The following is a 19,739-nucleotide window of genomic DNA, read 5'->3' as shown; positions in this document are numbered from 1 at the left end:
TTGATCCAATCTCCTTTGTTATATTCAGCAAAATTTATTCTTTCCTATTTGCATACACATGTGATTATACACACAGATATATACATGATATACAGGTATCCTAAACTGTCTTTTAAAATTGAGGCTAGGGGTGCCTGGGTGGCTCAGTGGGTTAAAGCCTCTGCCTTCAGCTCAGGTCATGATCCCAGGGTCCTGGGATCAAGCCCCCAATCAGGCTCTCTGCCCAGCGGGGAGCCTGCTTCCCTTTTTCTCTCTCTGCCTGCCTCTCTGCCTACTTGTGATCGCTGTCTGTTAAATAAATAAAATCTTAAAAAAAAATAAAAATAATAAAAATAAATAAAATTGAGGCTAAACAGTAGAGTAAGAACTCAAAGCAGATTTACCAAAGGAACAATACATTTTTTTCCACAGAAATTAACTATATGGCTATATCTGTAGTTGAGGGAACAGAGTAAAATTATATATTAAATGTCCTCTACTAACTTTCCTATACAATCTCAACTGCCACTTAATTAACACACCTCCTATGTAAATTCATACTGGAAGACATAAACCAGCAGTCTTAAAAAAATCCTTATTAATATCTTTCTACTCTGTGTACCTTCCTATAAGCATTTAAAACTCTTACTAAATAAACAAACTTAACTGACCATTCAGCTAAACTGCTATAATAAATTTAAATGACAAAAAGCCGGCCAAGCACAAACTTGGGTTCTTCTTCAAAATAATCTTACCCCAATGTACACTCAAACATCACAAGTTTTTAATGTCTTTTTACTGAGATAATACTTAAAACCTACAGTAAGTCATTGGTACTTATTACAGCCATTTACCTGTGGCTTCACTAGCAAACACAGCAACTGCAGCTGATTTAGTTTCCTACATTGCAGGAAAACATCTATAAACTGTTAAGACAAAACACTGGTCATTCTTCTAATAATACCTGAAGATCGCAGACTTAAAATCAATTCTTTTAAATTTCTTAAGTGTTAATTACCGTAATAACTTCTTAAATTTCTGTGGTTAATTACCTATACAGTTGAAGGGTTCTTTACATCTAACCTAGGTATACCACTAGATTTAACTCCATTTCCTCTCAGTCCCTGAAAACTGTTAATCAGACAACTAGCTACACTGAAACCCATATTATTAGATGATGATCTATATTTAAGGGGGATAAAGGAAGGAAGAAGAAAAAAAAAGGTCAGAAATATTTTCTCCTTTGTTCAAATGAAACCAGTTCACAATACCAACTTCCTTCCTTGACAATTTTATTTTTTTAAGATTTATTTACTTATTTATTTACTGAGCGTGCACAAGAGAGCCCATGAGCGGGGGGTGGAGCAAAGGAAGAGAGAGAGAATCTCAGACTCCCCACTGGGCACGGAGGCCTAATGTGGAATCTTAGTGGCCAATCTCCTAACCTTGAGATCATGACCTGAGTTGAAATCAAGAGTTGGTTGCTTAACTACTGAATCACCCACTGCCCCAGACAACTGTATTAATTCTTTTTAAGAATGTTTAAACAAGGGTCGCCTGGGTGGCTCAGTGGGTTAAGCTGCTGCCTTCGGCTCAGGTCATGATCTCAGGGTCCTGGGATCGAGCCCTGCGTCAGGCTCTCTGCTCAGCAGGGAGCCTGCTTCCTCCTCTCTCTCTCTGCCTCTCTCTCTGCCTACTTGTGATCTCTGTCAAATAAATAAATAAAATCTTTAAAAAAAAAGAATGTTTAAACAAGTTCTTGGGGCATCTGGGTGGCTCAATCAATTAAGCATCTGACTCTTCATTTGGATTCAGGTCACGATCTCAGTCAGGGTTGTGAGATGGAGCCCTGTATCAGGCTCCTAGGGCCTGCTTAAGATTCTCTCTCACCCTTCCCTTACTCCCATATGCTGTCTTTAAAATTAAAAAAAAAAAAAAAAAAGCTTATGCAAGTTCAACAGAAAATGACTGGATCAGTAAACAAAAATAGTATATATGGCCCTTAATGGTTTCACCTCATAATGGGACAGAAATGTAATTTATAATCCAGTCATTATCTACATGCCTATTGTCATTCCACTGAATTCAGTGGAAAAGTATGTAGTCCCAAACCATAATTAAAAGCAGTTGAGGGGCGCCTGGGTGGCTCAGTGGGTTAAGCCGCTGCCTTCGGCTCAGGTCATGATCTCAAGGTCCTGGGATTGAGTCCCACATCGGGCTCTCTGCTCAGCGGGGAGCCTGCTTCCTCCTCTCTCTCTGCCTGCCTCTCTGCCTACTTGTGATTTCTGTCAAATAAATAAATAAAATCTTAACCAAAAAAAAAAAAAGCAGTTGAGAGAGGGGCACCTGGGTGGCTCAGTGGTTTGAAGCCTCCGCCTTTGGCTCAGGTCATGATCCCAGGGTCCTGCGATTGAGTCGAGAATCAGGCTCTCTGCTCGGCAGGGAGCCTGCTTCCTCATCTCTCTCTTTCTCTCTCTCCGCTTGACTCTCTGCCTACTTGTGATCTCTCTCTGTCAAATAAATAAATAAAATCTTAAAAAAAAAAAAAAAGGCAGTTGAGAGGCTTATCTGCTTGATTTTTCTACTTGCTTCTCTAAAGGGAGGGGAGGTAGGAGGGCAGTTCTTATGAAAAAAGATTTGAGAACAGCATTTATCTGTCCTGGATAAAATCAGTTTTGTAGCACAACGATCCTCCAAGAGTAACTCAGAAGAGCATACACTATTTCTGGTACCACGCCTCTAATAAAACACAGCTTGAATTTAGTTCCCCTTCTAAATGGGTCAGCCCACAGGAACACACTAGTGTTTAATTACGCTAAGTAAATAACAAGTAGAATCTACTGGATTCGTGGAAATCCCCAATATGAAAAGTTCCATGTTCTATTAGTAAAAGCCCATTAAGAAAGCTTCTTTCAGGGCACCTGGGTGGCTCAGTGGGTTAAAGCCTCTGCTTTCGGCTCAGGTCAAGGGTCCTGAGATGGAGCCCTGCATCTTGCTCTCTGCTCAGCAGGGAGCCAGCTTCCTCCTCTCTCTCTCTATGCCTACCTCTCTGCCTACTTGTGATCTCTGTCAAATAAATAAATAAAATCTTAAAAAAAAAGAAAAGAAAAAAGAAAGCTTCCTTCATGGAGAGAAATAAAGATACTTCCAGTATCTTACATGGCACATTGAACACATTCATTTACCTCTACTTCTCTGTGAAACACCTTCCAGATAGACAGCAAAAGATCAAAAAGAGAATGGTACAAGTGAAGGTAGCAGACAAATACCGGCCACAAAATTTGGGGAGCTAATAAGAAAGGCAAAAATAATAACTATCTTAGTAGATAAAGCCAAAGGGAGAAAAAACCAAAATGCAAACTGAATCAAACCCACAAAATCCCAGAAAGGCAGAAAAGTGAAGATACTGGTAGATTTCTGAAAATGGATGCATGGTGCAACCAAAGCAAAAGGAATGAAAGTTCCTGAGTAAGTTCTTAAGTCAGACTCCTAGATCCACTTCTCTATCCTGCAGACAGGTTCTTTACATTATTCCCTATCAGTAGAAAAGTTAGACGTTCACTTTAAATTGGATGAAACAGGAACTCGACACTTAAGAGATATCAAATACAGCTGAAATGATGTATTTACAAGAAGAATTAAGGGAAAATCTAAATACCATAGAAGTATAGTGTTTCCCTAATATAAATATACAAGCCTGCTTTACCTAGTAGGCTCCCTAAATGTTGACAGCCAAGCTTATATTCCCTAGTTAGGATCCTGAAGGACTCCTCTGGGAAAAATGATGAACTTTAAGAGAGGAAGAACACATACAGACAGACAGTTGGGCAACAGGCACCCAATAAAATGGCTTGGTCCTTGACCAATCAATCTACTAAAGCCTGCCACTTCATAGCTACTCACAACAAATAGAATTTCCAGCCATTTTAGTGCCCAGAAGCCTCAAGAGTAGAAAAGGGGGTAATTCGTATATTCAGGATCCCAAAATATTACTTGTCATGTATTCCCTTCTCAGGAAACTACTGGTGGATGAGCACTACCAAAATAGTAAGACGCCCCCCTCCCAAAAGAGCAAACATGAGATCTATAAGATCTAGGAAATAAGGAATCTAACAAAGAGAGGCAAAGGGAATTCCCAAGATGACTGCTGTGAGACAAGCCTATACATAAAACAACCAGTCCAAATTGGAACAGAAGAATGAAGGGCTCAGAGATATTAATTAAGAAGAGAGAAAAGAAAAAAGAAACCAACAGATTACACAACTCCTTAAAGGTAGAGAGGCGAGATTTTCTTTCTGGTAGATCCTCTAGGAAGGAATCACCAATAGGTACTTAGATCAGAGGTCAACAAACTTCATCTGCAGACCCAGAGAGTAAATATTATAGGCTAACGATTTTAGGCTTTATGGGTCCATCTGTCCTATACATCTATTCAACTCTGCTGTAGTATGAAAGCAGGCATAAAATAATCTATAAATTAATGAAAATGGCTGTGTTACAGTAAGATTTTATTTACAAAAACACATGGCAGGCTATATTTACCCTGTGGAGTGGTAGTTCACCAACATCTGAGACAGATAATTCAGTGAAAAGAAAAAAGATAATCCTAACACTGAAGAAAACAAAAAGATATAGAGGAAATGGAACATAATTCTAATACACTATATGGCTCGGCTACAAATAGTATTTATATAATCATAGTATAAACAACAGGTATTGTTTTTACCAACTCTTATAAACTTATTGGCAAGATAAGAAACAAAGGAAGTGGAGTATATACAAGTGGTTGGCATGGAGGGGGAAATGTAAACTAGTTAAACCATCAAAGTCAATACATTTAGGGGCACCTTGGTAGCTCAGCTGGTTAAGTGTCTGACTCTTGATTTCAGCTCAAGTCACGATGTCAAGGTCATGGGACAGAGCCCACGTTGGGCTCCACGCGCTTGGGCTCCACACTCAGCACAGCGGCTGCTTGAGATTCTCTCTCTCCCTATCCCTCTCCCCCTGCTTGCATTCTCTCTCTCTCTCTCTAATAAATAAAATCTTTTTTTATAAAGTCAATAGTTTAGGGCGCCTGGGTGGCTCAGTGGGTTAAGCCGCTGCCTTCGGCTCAGGTCATGATCTCAGGGTCCTGGGATCGAGTCCCGCATCGGGCTCCCTGCTCAGCAGGGAGCCTGCTTCCTCCTCTCTCTCTCTGCCTGCCTCTCTGCCTACTTGTGATCTCTGTCAAATAAATAAATAAAATATTTAAAAAAAAAAGTCAATAGTTTAATATTAAATAACTGAAATAATTAAAAACTCAAGAATCAGCATGTTATTTACTTTTAAATTTTATTTTTTTTAAGACTATTTATTTATTTGAGAGAGAGAGAGAGAGCATGAGAGGGGAGAAGATCAGAGGGAGACATGGACTCCCCATGGAGCTGGGAGCCTGATGCAGGACTCGATCCTGGGACTCCAGGATCATGACCTGAGCTGAAGACAGTCACTTAACAAGCTGAGCCACCCAGAAGCCCTACTTTTAAATTTTTAAATAGGTAAATTAAGTTAAAAGAATTAAAAGGGAATGCCTCTGAAGAGCATATCTAGTATTTGGTGCTCAGATGGCAGCTTTTCATCATTTTAAATCTCAGTTATCTGCTTGACTTCTTAAAACTGTATTAATGTATATGGTGAATACCGCTAATTACCAACCTGACATTTTTTTCCCCTTCTTCTTATTGCCTACTTAATGTCTCTTCTCTATTTCTTCTTACAAACCAGAAGCCTTATTTTGTTCAGAGAGGCAATGCTCCCTCCCACATAAAAAATATTTGTTTCTCTTGGTTGGTATAGCCAAAGATAGGTCAGCTAAAGTCTCCAGGAAAGAACCTATTTTCTGATCCAAGGGTCACCCTTTCTTGCTTTCTCCCTTCCTTTTCCTATCTCATTGCATTGTGAGTGAAATCCAGAAAGGCAACACTCCTTGGGGACCAAGTGGATGAAAGCTAAAGGCTAAAGATACATCACAGAAAATTCCGAGATACCAGTCCTTGATGACATTATTGAACAGACCCACCAGTATTGGGCTACCTATCTCCAGACTCCTTGCTACCAAGAAAAATCAATTCTTACATAAGCCAAGTAGTTAGGTGTTCTCTCTTTTGCAACTGAATTCGTTCCTAACTTGTACAATATTTTTGTTGACAATAAAGATTTATGTTCATTTTCAAAAAGAAAGAAAATGAAAGAGCCTTGATTTGTCCAGGCTTATCTACTCATCCATCCTACTAAAACTAAAAAGAGGGGCACCTGGGTGGCTCAGTCTTTAAGCATCTGCCTTCAGCTCAGGTCATATCCCAGGGTCATCAGGCTCCCTGCTCAGTGGGAAGCCTGCTTCTCCCTCTCCTACTCCCCCTGCTTGTGTTCCCTCTCTCACTGTCTCTCTCTATCAAATAAATAAAATTTGAAAAAAAAAATGTTTAAAACTAAAAAGAGAAGTTTGAAAAAAGACTCATACACACTGAAAACAGTGTGTACATAAGACATAAAAGATGGGGACACCTGGGTGGCTCAGCAGGTTAAGCACCTGCCTTTAGCTCAGGTCATGATCCCAGGATCCTGGAATCAAATCTAACACTGGGCTCCCCGCTCAGACAGGAGTCTGGTTCTCCCTGTCCATCTGCCCCTCCCTCCCCAGCCTCTACCCAACCGCCATGTGCTCCCTATCTCAAACAAAATCTTTTCAAAAAATTACTTTAAAAAGTGACATAAAAGATGGCATCTCAACAATGATACAACATAGGGATGCCTGGATGGCTCAGTGGGTTAAGCCTCTGCTTTCAGCTCAGGTCATGATCCAGGGTCCTGGGATGGAGCCCCTCTCTGCTCAGCAAGGAGCCTGCTTCCCCCCCTCTCTCTGCCTGCCTCTCTGACTACTTGTGATATCTCTGACAAATAAAATTTAAAAAACAAACAAACAAACAAACAAAAGATACAACATAACCAAATGTTTCCTCCAAATCCTCACATCTTGCAGGGAAAACTAAAAAACTGCCTTTTCTCTCACATCCCATCTTATGGTTTCATCTTTCTTGAAGCCTCACTAATTTAACTAGTGCTTAAAAACAAATCTTCTAAGAGACTATATATCTTGTATCATATTTAAATCAAAGAGAACTGGGGAGCCTGGGTGTCTCAGTTGGCTGAGCATCCAATCCTTGATTCTGGCTTGAATCATGATCGCAGGGTCGTGGGACAGAGCCCTGAGTCAGGCTGTGCTTTTGGTGGGGAGTTGGCCTGGGATTCTCTGTCTCCTTCTCCCTCTGCCCCTCCCCCCTCTCACACATTCTCTCCCCCGCCCCAAATTAGTAAATAAATAAAACCTTAAATAAATAAATAAATAAATAAAACAGAATGGTACCAATCTAAAGTTTTGGTTTATTTTTTAAGATTTCATTTATTTGTCAGAGAGAGAGCAAGAGAGCGAGGGCGCACACGCAAGCAGGTAGAGTGGCAGGCAGAGGCAGCGAGAGAAGCAGGCTCCCTGCCCAGCAAGGAGCCCATGAGGAACTTGATCCCAGGACCCTGGGATCATGACCTGAGCCAAAGGCAGTAGCTTAACCGACTGAGCCACCCAGGCATTCCAGCAACCTAAAGCTTTTAACTACACAGGAAAAGAAATTATCTTAAAGTCTTCTGTGTCTCTATCTGCAACTCTTCTACAAATTAGTGTCATAAATTTGCTTAACTCAATGTTCAAGAAAATTACACTCCAAGAGTAAATATGTCTTATATAGAAAAACACAAATTTTTAAAATTACTTTAATTAAAGCAAAATTAGAGGTTTGGGAATGAGAGGGTTAACTCAATCCAAAACACAACTACAGATCACTATCTTTAATAAGTATTAGTGTTAATTTTAACAGTACTATAAATATATTTGCACTACTACTAAAAAAGTACACTTCATTGCTTAAGCCTCTGCTTTCATTCCACATTTTTTCTATCATCCAAAACCAAAATTTAGGTCATTAGACACACAGCCTATTCCCACTTCAAGAGAATTCTTAAAATGCCTAAAAGAAAGGATGAAGCTGTCAAGGAAAATTGAATACTTACAGTACTCTGCTGAAGTTAACCTCCTGCATATGTCTATACGACAACTTGTTTTAGTCTACATTTTCTATAAAGCTATAAAAATTAACAAACCCAAAAAATGTTAAGAGTTTACATAAGATAGCTTACCTTTTATTTATAGGTTTTTCATCTTTTTCATAAGGCTTTACAAACCATTTGCCAATGCGTACAAAGTTCCGGTTCATTAAACACCGTTCCAACAGATTGTGAACTGCTTTAAACAGCAGAGTACGACATTCATAGGAAAGTCCATTCTCCCACACTCCATCTTCCTCTTCTACAAGAGAAGAGACATGAAAGAAACAAAAAGTAAAGTAGTGGCACTATATCTACTCAGAGCCAAATAAGTGTTATGCTTTAAATCCATAAATCCTACTACATAAGCCCTACTAAACCTCAGAATACTGAGCTACCACTACTTCAATGTATCCCTAGACTTTAAAATATCAGGTTTCAAAGTTACTCCATAAGGAGCAAAACACAGTGGAGTAAGTGTCCATAAGGAGTAAGTGTCATGTATTCCATTAAAGTACCTGAAAACTATTTTCCTACCACGTAAAAAGTCAATGATATACTGCAAACATACTGCTTTGGTTTCTGTATCAATGCAAAGAACATCTGTATTAAGCTGGGAAACATTAGGTACTCTACCTAAGATGCCAATTTCTAAGTTGGCTCACTTGATAGTTACTTTGTCCTAATTCCTCCAGTCATTCAGCCTGCCAAAAAAACCTAGCCAGTTAGTAATTAACTCAAAACATTTTAGGTCCATCAGCATTCTAATCCATGACTCAACTATAAAAATAAGTGATGAATAAAAAGAAGCTTGTGGCACAGAGCCCAACAATGGATGCATTATTGGCCACCTTAGGTCTCATTTCAACCAATGATGAGTCCCATGATTACTATTCAATATAGGATCCCCACTTGAAGAAATTTTAAAATATAAAGACTTACATTTTTTAAAGGATTTTATTTACTTATTTGACATAAAGAGAGAGCACAAACAGGGGGTGCAGCAGAGGGAAAGGGGGAAGCAGTCTCCCGCTGAGCAGGAAGCCAGACCCAGAACTCCATCCCAGGACACCAGGATCATGACCTGAGCCAAAGGCAGGCACTTAACCAAATGAGCCAACCAGGCGCCCCAGACGTTGTATTCAAAATTTAAGTCTTGGTGCACCTGGGTGGCTCAGTCGTTAAGCATCTACCTTCAGTTCGGGTCACAATCCCAGGGTCCTGGAATGGAGTCCCACATCAGGCTCCCTGCCCAGTGGAGAGTCCGCCTCTCCCTCTGCCCTTCCCCCTGGTCATTCTCTCTCTCTCAAATAAATAAAATCTTTAAAAAAAAAAAAATAGAACTTTCAATACAAAGTTATAACTACCCTACTAACTACACAGCCTCAATTTTGCCAGCCCATCTATTAACCACTTCAACTAAACAAAAAAACGTTAACATAGTTATTGCTCAATTAAATCTAGATGTAATTCAAAAAAATTTATTCTCTATCCATTTCATATCTTTAACAAACCATCCAATGAATCTTGCTACAAGTGATATTTGAGCTTTTATTATTTCAAATATAATTTATATCATTCCTATACACCTTCATAAACATTTTACAAAATTTTTATAAATTTTATAAATAAAAATATATAAAATTTTATAAATACAGGTCATCTTTCAATATAAGTAAAAAATAAATGATAAAATCTTTCTTAATTCAACACTAAAAATGTCTCCACTATGCCCAAAGAATAATAATAAACTATGATGCTTCTGAATAAAGGCAGAAGCATGTATTAAGAGGGACACATGGTTTATAGTCATAATCTACACAACAAATGGGTAGACTAACTAAAAAGCATAGTGACAGTGGACTTTAACTGCACTAGAAATTGGTGCAACTACAAAGGTTAATGTTGATTTTATGTTGTTCTTGAAATTGTTTCCTAAATTAGGCAAGTCTTTCAAGTCAACTAATTGTTTTTCCAAAAAGGTAAGCTTTTAAAAAAATGATGTAAACTTCAAAAAGTGACAATATTTGAGGGCTGGAATAATTTTAAATCATTAATATTAAAGAGAAAAGGGTTTTATATTCTATTATATTGTAGACAACCTTATATATGTCCATATAAAGCCAAAACTTAAGTTTCACTTTATTAAAGAGAACAGTAGGCTAGAAGAAAAGGGACATGGCACATAGTGACTTCACTTTAATTATTTCAGGGTCTAGATCACAAGTATATTTGTGAGTTACTAAGAAAAAAAATCTTAATCTGCTTTCAGCCTAATCATTCTGTCATTTCAAAATTAGTCACATTAAGAGTTTCACCTCAAATTGTGATTTATGATAAAAAATACACATGCTTTTAATTTCCAGTTACGCTGGGAATATCTCCCAGTTCTTCACTTCTTTGTAATTTATTAAGTATACTTTATTTTTATTGCTCTTTACCTTGAAACTCCTTACCTTCTGAGAAGCATAATGGTTATAACATTTGTCCTACACAAGAAACCTTTGCCAAAATATTTTTAACTAGTTTTAAATTTTAAAGCCACAAATATCCAAGACACAGAGGTGTTACCATTACATATCAAATTTGTTCAGTTGCTATAAACTTTGAGTAAAAATTATTCATTCAGAACTTGAGAATGAATCTTCTTCCCAGAAAGAGTAAATAAAAAAGTCTTTGGAATAACAGAAGTCTGTAATACTGTAACTTACATACATTTTTTACATTAAATTCTGAAGATCTTTATTTTAAAAGTCTATCTCAGCTAAACCTGAAAGTTTAAGAATACTAAATATAATTTAAAAATTCAGTCAGTACTAATATTCAAGCATTTCTCCCTCACCGCTCTAAAGTTGATCTAAGGAATCAGGTGAATTTAATGCTTTTATCTAGAGAAATTTAGGTTAACTTAATCCTCATTTTACATTATACCCTCAAACACAATTTTCATTAACACTAAATGGGAGTTATGCATAAAACGAAGAAGGGACCACCTGTTAGGGTTTTCTAAGCCAACAAATATCTGTTATCTTCACCTATAGCAAGTAACTAAGCAACTATTACACTAAGCAACAATTCCATATTTCACTGCTGAGGAAATAAGTCCTAATAATGTTCAACGAAAAGCCTGAAGATTTTTTTGTTTTGTTCTTGGTGTGTGTGGGGCCTGGGGAGGTCACCTAGAAATAAGAGCCTACCTCAGCCAAGCTTCTAATATCCTGATGTTATAATAAGCATAGCAAAAGTACTTCTCTACATGTGTATTCAGATATGAAAAGTGAAATGGTACAATCAACACACCCCAAAGTGATATGCACCTCTTACACTAATTAAAACCAGTCCCTAAATTTCAACACCAGTATTATAACAGAGAACAGAATAGATGGAACACATGGCAAATCTTTACCTAGCTCTTTTGAAATTAATCAACCACAGCCTAATGGAAAAAGTCTACTTAACTACTTAATGCATTTAAATAAATGTTTTTCTCCTCTTGTCTCTGTATCCCCAAAGATAATAGATTCAATTTTGTTCATAGTACTTTTCCATTAGAACTCTTAGCATCAGAACTCTTCGTCGTCATTACTTGAAAATTTTTTACAAAATATTTGAAGCAAACAATACAAAAGTTCAAATGCTAAATTTGATTACCGTAAAAATCTTCCTAAGGATACAGATTATAGTGATGACACAAACTATGTGATAGGTCAACAAAATAATTCTGAGTGAAAAAACAAAAAAGCTGATACACCCAGTACTCATATTCAACATTTTTCTCAGAACTGACATCTTTAAATATCTCCACAGTAATAAACCAGTAAAAAATGTATCTTTTCCTAAATAATTCTGCCAAGCTTTTAAAACACAACATATACTAATGAATAATGAATGGTTCAAAAATTATAGAAAATACCATGAATTTCCTCAGAGAATAAAGAGAAATGTTTAAATATCTAAATCAGTGTTTGTCTTAAATAATAATTGCTCTTTCAAAGCCATTCATTCAACAAATATTACTCAGAGCGTTAAGGTGGCAGCACCACTGATCTCTGGCAAAACCTGAAAACCTCTGCTTTAAAAATCCCCTGAATATATGTTGATAAAATAATTATCTTTGATTTGAAAATTTAAAAGATATATGTTTTTGCTCAAAATGGGCAGTACATAGAAGAAATATGACAAGCAAAACTGTCCCTAGAAGACTAGATAATAAAAAAAGTTGGGTCACAAGTAAACTACGGGAACAGAAGATAGAAATGAATTAACTCCCTTTAGGCCAGCTGGGGCACATAACAATTTTTTTTTAATTTGGCTGACACTAGATTCCTATACTTGGCTGCTATTTATCTGTTTCTCAATCCTCTTAAAGCTGCCACTTAAGGTTAAAATTCCACTATAATTAACATCCTCAATAAAAGAATCTAAAATTAAATTCTAAGAGCAACCAATGGCCCATTTAGTTTAAAAGTATTATGATGAAATTCTGGTATAATGCAAGTATTTGGACAAGTTACTAAAATCCCATATATACACCACAGGAGCCAGAAAAAATAACAAATATTTTTAGCCCTGCCTGAGTCTGTTTTTTTTTTAGTTCTCAAGGTATCAGTTTTCTCAAAGAGTCTCATCACAGTCTAGCTTGCTATAATTTGTTTTGTTTTTTTTTTTTAAGATGCAACCTCATGAGAGGGAGTAGTTTTTGTTTTTATTTTTGTCTTATGGGGAGGACTAAAAGCCAATTATGACAGCAATAAAATTCCAAAAAGGTTAAGACACAAAAGAAAAATACCCGAAAACTCTTCTCGTTCAAGGACACATTAATGGTAATAAAACAATCTTGCTTTGATGAAAACTAGTACTACACTTAAAAGAACCAATCAGTCCTATCTATTATACAAAGAGTTATGACCAGAGGAATTAAGTTAAAATTTTCCCAACACTGATTTTATACCTCTATCATATAACCACTAAATGAGGTCTGCTACAAATTTTAAATTAAAAAATATGCATAAATAAATAAAATTTTAAAAGCTATAATCAGAGAGTTCTGTTCCCTAATCCTTCTTCTACAAAACATAATATTGATTCAACTAACCATTCTCTTAGAGAAAGCAAAGCAAAAAGTTTTAAAAAAGAAAGAAAAGAAATTTCTGGCTTTCGGATTCAAGGGATGTTCTGAACAAATCTCTCCCTAAAGAGATTTTTAAGTTAAGCTATTACTAGTTAACAAAACTTCTAACCCAAAAATCGTTAGGTCTTTGCAAATTACTAAACAGTGCTGACTACTATTGCTACAAAACAAGTTACAGGGGGTTTAAAGTATGTATCAAATTAGATTTGGTTTGCTCTTAACAGATTTTCACCAATTAGCAATAAGGTTAAGATTACATTATTTCTATACCTCACCTACACTTGAAATGAAAATGACCGAAACGCGTGCCACATGATATTCAGAAAGGCAAAATTTAAAATGCACTACGGAACCTGTTTAGACTCTTCAGAACTATCAAGGATCATCAAAACAAGGCAAGTGTGAGAAAATATAACTATCTGGAATAGCCTAAGGAGACACCACAACTAAATGTAGTATGCTGGATGAGAACATAGGATAGAAAAAGAACTCTGGGTAAAAATAAAGGAAACCCAAATAAAGTACAGGCTTTAGTTAATAACAGCATATCAATATTGGTTCATTAGTTGTGCAAAATGTACATAATACATGGTAGTAACAATAAAAGAAGCTGGGTGAGGGTTATACAGGAACTCACTATACTATCTTCACAAATTCTATATAAATCTAAAACTATTTTAAAATTAAAAGTTTATTTTTTAAAATACACTATGGGGGACATGAAAGAAAAAAAGGGGCTGAGCAAAAGCAATTCTGTACTTTTATTACTGGATATTTCAGTTAATAAGAAAAACAGAATTCTAATCTTTGCAAAATAGAATGCCTTCCCTCTTTCCCTCATCAAGAAGGGAAATAATACCATAATCACAAACATTTCAGTAACCAGATGCAGTAGATGCTGAACCAAACAGAAGAGCACTGCCTGTGCCTGCAAAAAGCAAGCTTAAACTAAATTAACCAGCTTTTTAGTTACCACCTGGGTCCTTCCGGTTCCCCTTTCCTCAGTGCTACACCTCCACTTGGAACTCAGGACTGCCTCCTGCAGCTGATGCCACCCCTACTGTCCAGCTGCTCTCTTCTCAGGGGAGCTTAAAAGAAGGGAACAGAGTGCCACAGATGGGAAGAAATGAAAAAGGGGTTAGCTAGAGAGACAGAGGCAGACTAATTATCCCAAAAGGGAGGCAGACGGTATCCCTGGAGCAAAGAAAAGGGCGAGACAAATATACTCCATCTGAAAAGACCTTATTATTCTTTAAAATAGGTCTGATATAAGTAACAACATTCTGAAGTAAATCACAAGTTAGGGAGGAAAAAAGCTAAAACATTACTATGTTTTACTATACACATTGTTTAAAACAGTATAGAACAGGCTTTGGAATGGTAATTACGATTATATATACTACTCCTAATATATTTTGTTTTGCTATTTCAATTCTTTCACTCTGATTAAGTTTTTAAAGTTATCATTCAATGGCATTCAGCAAAATCTAACAATTAAAACCTAATCTTCCAAAATCATATTCATTCACATTCAGGATCAGTATTTTAAACTACAGGTATTACCATTTTTAAAAATTGTGCAAAAAAAAGCAAAGTTAAACCACAGAAGCAATTTTTTAAACTGTAGCCCAGTTTTAGGAGAAAACATATTTAATTCATTATTTAGGGGGGAAAATCCACATAGTGTTTTAATATATATCAAGAGAGTTCACATTTTAATTTTAATAGGCTTTGAAAAGAACAGTCCTACTACAGTAAAACTAAATACTACACATCTGCTAAAATTATCTTTGATTCTACAAAATGTATTACATGAAATCTGGGGGGAAAATGGTCTGTTCAAATGCTCTGCCAACTTTATCAATATTGAAATCCCCAAGTCAGCATTACAGTTCAGAGTATACAGTTTATCAACTAGTTTATATAGTGCATAATTTATCAATAACATTAAAACAGTCTCCAAACATTTTAGTTAAGGTCTTTATGACCACTTAAAATAAAGAATAAAGTAATTCCACCATACCAAAGTCAATGGAAGGAAAAAGGAAGCCTGCAAGTTTTAATAGAGAAATTTCATATCCTGACACGTGTGTGTGTGCATACACATATACATACACATACATATGTGAAGACATCATGGTACATATTTAGAACTACACTGCATACTCAGACCATATTCAGAAGGAAGGACTAATATCTCCAGCAGAGATCATCTTCAGAAAGCCAGAAAAGCTTAAAAGCATTTATCAGAAAAGAATTATAATCACTCTCAAAAATAAAGATTAGCACCAAAGGCTTTGTTCGTTAGAAGTTAAAAGGAACTATCAAAACAAATGTAACACATACATTTCTACAGAAACATTAGTGTTCTTAATGTCTTAACAGTCATCTGGATTACATTATATCCAAAAATAAAATAGGTTTTATAAGTCAAATGGACAATAACAAAAACTTCAGAGTACTCAATTTCAAGTAAGAATGCTTTTTTTTTAGTTATCTAAAAATCCAAAATTTACCTGTCAAGCAAGAATCATTACCAAACACCTTGCTGAAGTCCATGGTACCTTGTAGCAAATAACTAATAATTTACATTCCTATCCTGAGATTCAGTTAACATTGACTCTTAAGAGTCTAAAGCAAGCACAAACTTCACTGACTATATGAAGAGATAGTCTCCTTTCTAAAGTAGTGTTTGGTCCTAAGTAGTCCTACTGATAGGTTCATAATAAAATTATTTCTGTGTAACTTTACAGAGTATGATTCCATGTCCTATAAAAGCTGAACAAGTTGGCACTAGTCTCATTTTAGTCAGTCTTTGAAGGAACAATATCTAAAAGAATCACTCTCAAAAAATAACAAAATTAACATATGCTTTCATATGTTAATACAACCACAATTAACAACAAAATATATAACTTGAAAAAACACATGAAAAAGTTACATTTCTAGATACTCCTACAACTGCATATTCATAGGAGAGCGAGCAGTGGCAGAATGGACTCAAATGGTGAATTACAGGTGTCTGCAAATGACTTTGTTAGGAACTTTATGCTCCCCCATTCCATTTTTCTTAGATAACATGCCTTCCCTGTCTGCAAGAAATTCACAAGGAAGCTGGGTGGTGAAAAAAACAATTATTCAAGGCTAAACCCTGCCATAAAATGGATAAATTTACATAAAATAAAACAACCACAGTGAAATGTAACAGTAAGCTAAAATTTTATATGGCTTAACACCTAACAGTGTTTCACAGAAACAAAATCGTAATTTGTAATATAAATGATTTTTAGGAAGAGTATATAATGTTGCTATAGATCATTAGTTAGAAATGATAAGTTGTGGGACGCCTGGGTGACTCAGTCCATTAAGCTTCTGCCTGCCTGCAGCTCAGGTCATGATCCCAAAGTCTTGGGATCAAGCTCTGCATTGGGCTCCTTGCTTGGCAGGGAACCTACTTCTCCCCCTGCCTGCTGCTCCCCCTACTTGAGCTCTCTCTGTCAAATAAATAAATAAAATCTTAAAAAAAAAAAAAAAGGATAAGTTGCTTTCACCTGACAAGTCATGGTGAATAAGGTCAGCAAAATTGGGGTCTTCACCCCACCAAAATATCCACAATTCTCTTCTTCCAGGTCTTTGATCTCGCCGCCAAACACCAAGTACATCTGCCTTAAGGCAGCGACTAAAACTGCTCAAAATGGGGTCTTCCTCTGTCACCGGAAACAGAATAGGGGCAGAAGTTGGGCCTTGCCATACATATCTTTTCCATTTAATTCCCGTCAAGTCAGCCTAAAGAAAAGAAAGCATGATTATTAACCGCATATTCAAAGTCAATAATACTTTCTCTTTAAGCTCCTTATTTCATTGAGACATTACAATTTTTCAACATATATTTAAGATATTAAAGCAGCTGACAAAGATTCTTTGATCATTCAACAGCCAAAACATTAACACTGACATGTCACTGAATAGCAATAAATGTGTCCCAAAGAAAAAATAAAATTAAATAAATAAGTAAAAGAAACTTTACAATATTAAATATAAACATGTACTTTAATACAGCGCACTTCGTAAACATTTCCTCTAAGTTCTGTTCCAACTGGTCATATTTATTCCCTGGTGTCAAACGTGTAACAGAAAACTAATTTTTAAAGACTCATCATTCCGGGGCACCTGGGTGGCTCACTGGATTAAGCCTCTGCCTTCGGCTAGGGTCATGATCTCAGGGTCCTGGGATGGAGCCCCATATAGGGCTCTCTGCTCTGCAGGGAGCCTGCTTTCCCCTCCTCTCTGCGCCTGCCTCTCTTACTACTTGTGATCTGTCAAATAAATAAAATCTTTAAAAAAAAAAAAAAAAAAAAAAACTCATCATTTCATGTGTATAGAGGTGATGGCTCTAATGAAAAGAAATGTGAACTATAACCGAAAAAATTGTTAGTTCTTCACATATCCCTTTTAAGAAAAGTGAAATAGGTGCTCACAAAGAACTGTCAGATTTGTACTAATCTACTTTCAAAGAACTTGATCTTAAAATAGACAGAGTCTAAGAAGACAAATGTAAAACCTACTGTTATGTTTTACTGCATCCGAAGAGATGCTGATTAATGGACACTATACAAGAAAACATTTTCTAAGAGATGGCATTAAAAAATCCCAATTTGGCACGGTGAAAGAAATTCAAGAGAAGAAATTCAATTATTCTTTAACTTTGAGGTGCAAAGCATAAGGTGCCAAAAATGAAACTGCTGATACATGACTGGCAGTTTACACTTGCCAACTAGTTGTGCTCCGCCCACTCAGTTCACTTACCTATCACATACTCTCTTAGTATTTCTCCTACCACACAAAAAATGAAAAAAGAAAGTCACTGAAACTTTAAATCATGAACGGAGCTAAGCTACTGTCCAACAGAGGACTAAATATTTGCAACAGTTGGTAGTTTTCAAAGTCTTAACTGTAGCGGTTCCCAGAACTGGGCCAACCTATACAATTGTCATTCCTGCATCCAGCTTCCCTAGAGTTTTCAATAAAACGAGGAACAGTCTGCTCAAAGCACTCTAAAAATGCAAGCAAAACAAATACGAAAAAGTAATGATAATAATAAAAGTTAGTGCAAAACCTGAGAACCTCCATTAGCCCGTTTCACTCACACAAACATAATGTTCTAATAAAATCAAGATGGCTAGAAATTGTCAAAATGGCAAACTGTCCTCAAAGTTTAAAGAGAAAACCTATGAAATTGTATCTACTTATTTTCAGAGAGAGATCTTAACTCATCTAAGGGAGAAACTAATCTTCCGTTAGTTCGACTCATTAGAAAATGTAAAACGAAGAGATTTTTAGTACATAAGTCCCGGTGTCCTGTTTATTGGAGGAAACCAAATTACCAGAGTGAGGCATAAAGGTACTGGGAGAACCGGCAATAATGGAAAGTGTTAAGAAGGGATACATGGTCAATAAGGAGAAAAGCAATAGTTAAGCAAGAAACACAGAGGAAAATGTGACTGTCCTGCCAGATTGGAGCACAAGTTGAAGACACCACTACGGTGAGGAAGAGTCGGAAACAAGAAAAAAAAAAAAAAAAAAAAGCCTGCACTCCTTAACCAGAGTCTAGGATGGTGGGTGAACGAACGTGTTTCACCGGGTTGGTGTGAAGCTCGGCCGCCGCGCCGGCTCCGGCTGGGCCTAGCCTAGGGACTTCGGCATCTGGATCAGACCCGGACCCCCTCCCCCACGGCCCAAGGGCGCACCTCGCGGCCCCCTCCCCCACCGCCCCGCTCGCCGCGGCCCCCGCCCGCGGCCCCTGCACTCACCAGGCAGAAGAGGTTACAGTGACAATCTTCCAGGCTGGCCCCGTTCGGCACGAAGGAGGAACTCATCGTCCCTCACAGCAGCCGCCGCCGGCGCCACAACCCACCATCCGCCATTACCGCCGCCTCCGACCAGAGAGAGAAACACAGACACCGGGGAGGGCGGGGGGGTGGTGGTTGGGGGAGCGGTGGAAGAGGAGGCCGCCGGGCCGCCCGCCCTCCCCACCCACCCCCCCGCCGCCGCGAGCAGCCCCCGCCGCCCGGCCGGCACCTAGCCGCCCGGGGCCCAGGGCCGGCGGGAGGGCCGCGCCGCGCTTGCCCCGCGGGCCGGACTGCGGCCGCCGCGGAGCCCGCGGACGCTCGTCCCTCTCCGGGCGACAGAGGAGATATGTGCCCCTTCCACAAGAAAGAAAAAATAAATTACACAATAAATAATTAAAATCGAGTCCGAGAGGGCAGAGCCCAAGCCCTGGAGGGTTCTCCCGGGCGAGAAGCGCCCGCAGAGGGGCAGGAAGGGCAAGAACCGGGAGAGAAGCCCAGGCCCCCGGCCCGGCAGCGGCGATGTCCTTAAGCCCAGAATCTCCTCAGTGGCGGAGGTGGTGGCGGCGTCTGCGGGCTCAGACCATTCTCTGGCTATGTCTTCGTGTCGTCCCTGGGCCAAGCTGGCCTAACGTCTGCTCTACTGCGGC

The 19,739-nt window shown here is 37.9% G+C and overlaps 1 protein-coding gene across 3 annotated transcripts in view; it reads right to left on the bottom strand.

Annotated features, from left to right (window-relative positions):
- The window catches only part of MED13 (mediator complex subunit 13), a 105,240-nt gene extending 85,947 nt beyond the window's left edge, over nt 1-19,293 (bottom strand). For 2 of the 3 annotated variants that reach the window (XM_045070146.1, XM_045070147.1), the window contains exons 1-3: nt 19,054-19,293; nt 16,795-17,029; nt 8,206-8,374 (exon numbers count right to left, since the gene is read on the bottom strand). In XM_045070146.1, the coding sequence (XP_044926081.1) occupies nt 8,206-8,374; nt 16,795-17,029; nt 19,054-19,119 (470 nt within the window). In that variant the 5' untranslated portion in view covers nt 19,120-19,293. The remainder of the gene's footprint in view (nt 1-8,205; nt 8,375-16,794; nt 17,030-19,053) is intronic. The other variant, XM_045070145.1, reaches the window with a different exon arrangement.
- Nucleotides 19,294-19,739: the final 446 nt, after the last annotated feature.

This window comes from Mustela putorius, unplaced genomic scaffold, assembly GCF_011764305.1.
Source record: "Mustela putorius furo isolate JIRA1106 unplaced genomic scaffold, ASM1176430v1.1 tig00003962_pilon_pilon_pilon, whole genome shotgun sequence".
Lineage (NCBI taxonomy): Eukaryota > Metazoa > Chordata > Mammalia > Carnivora > Mustelidae > Mustela > Mustela putorius.
Note: the sequence above shows the minus strand (reverse complement) of the source record. Positions and strands in the feature narration are given on the sequence as shown.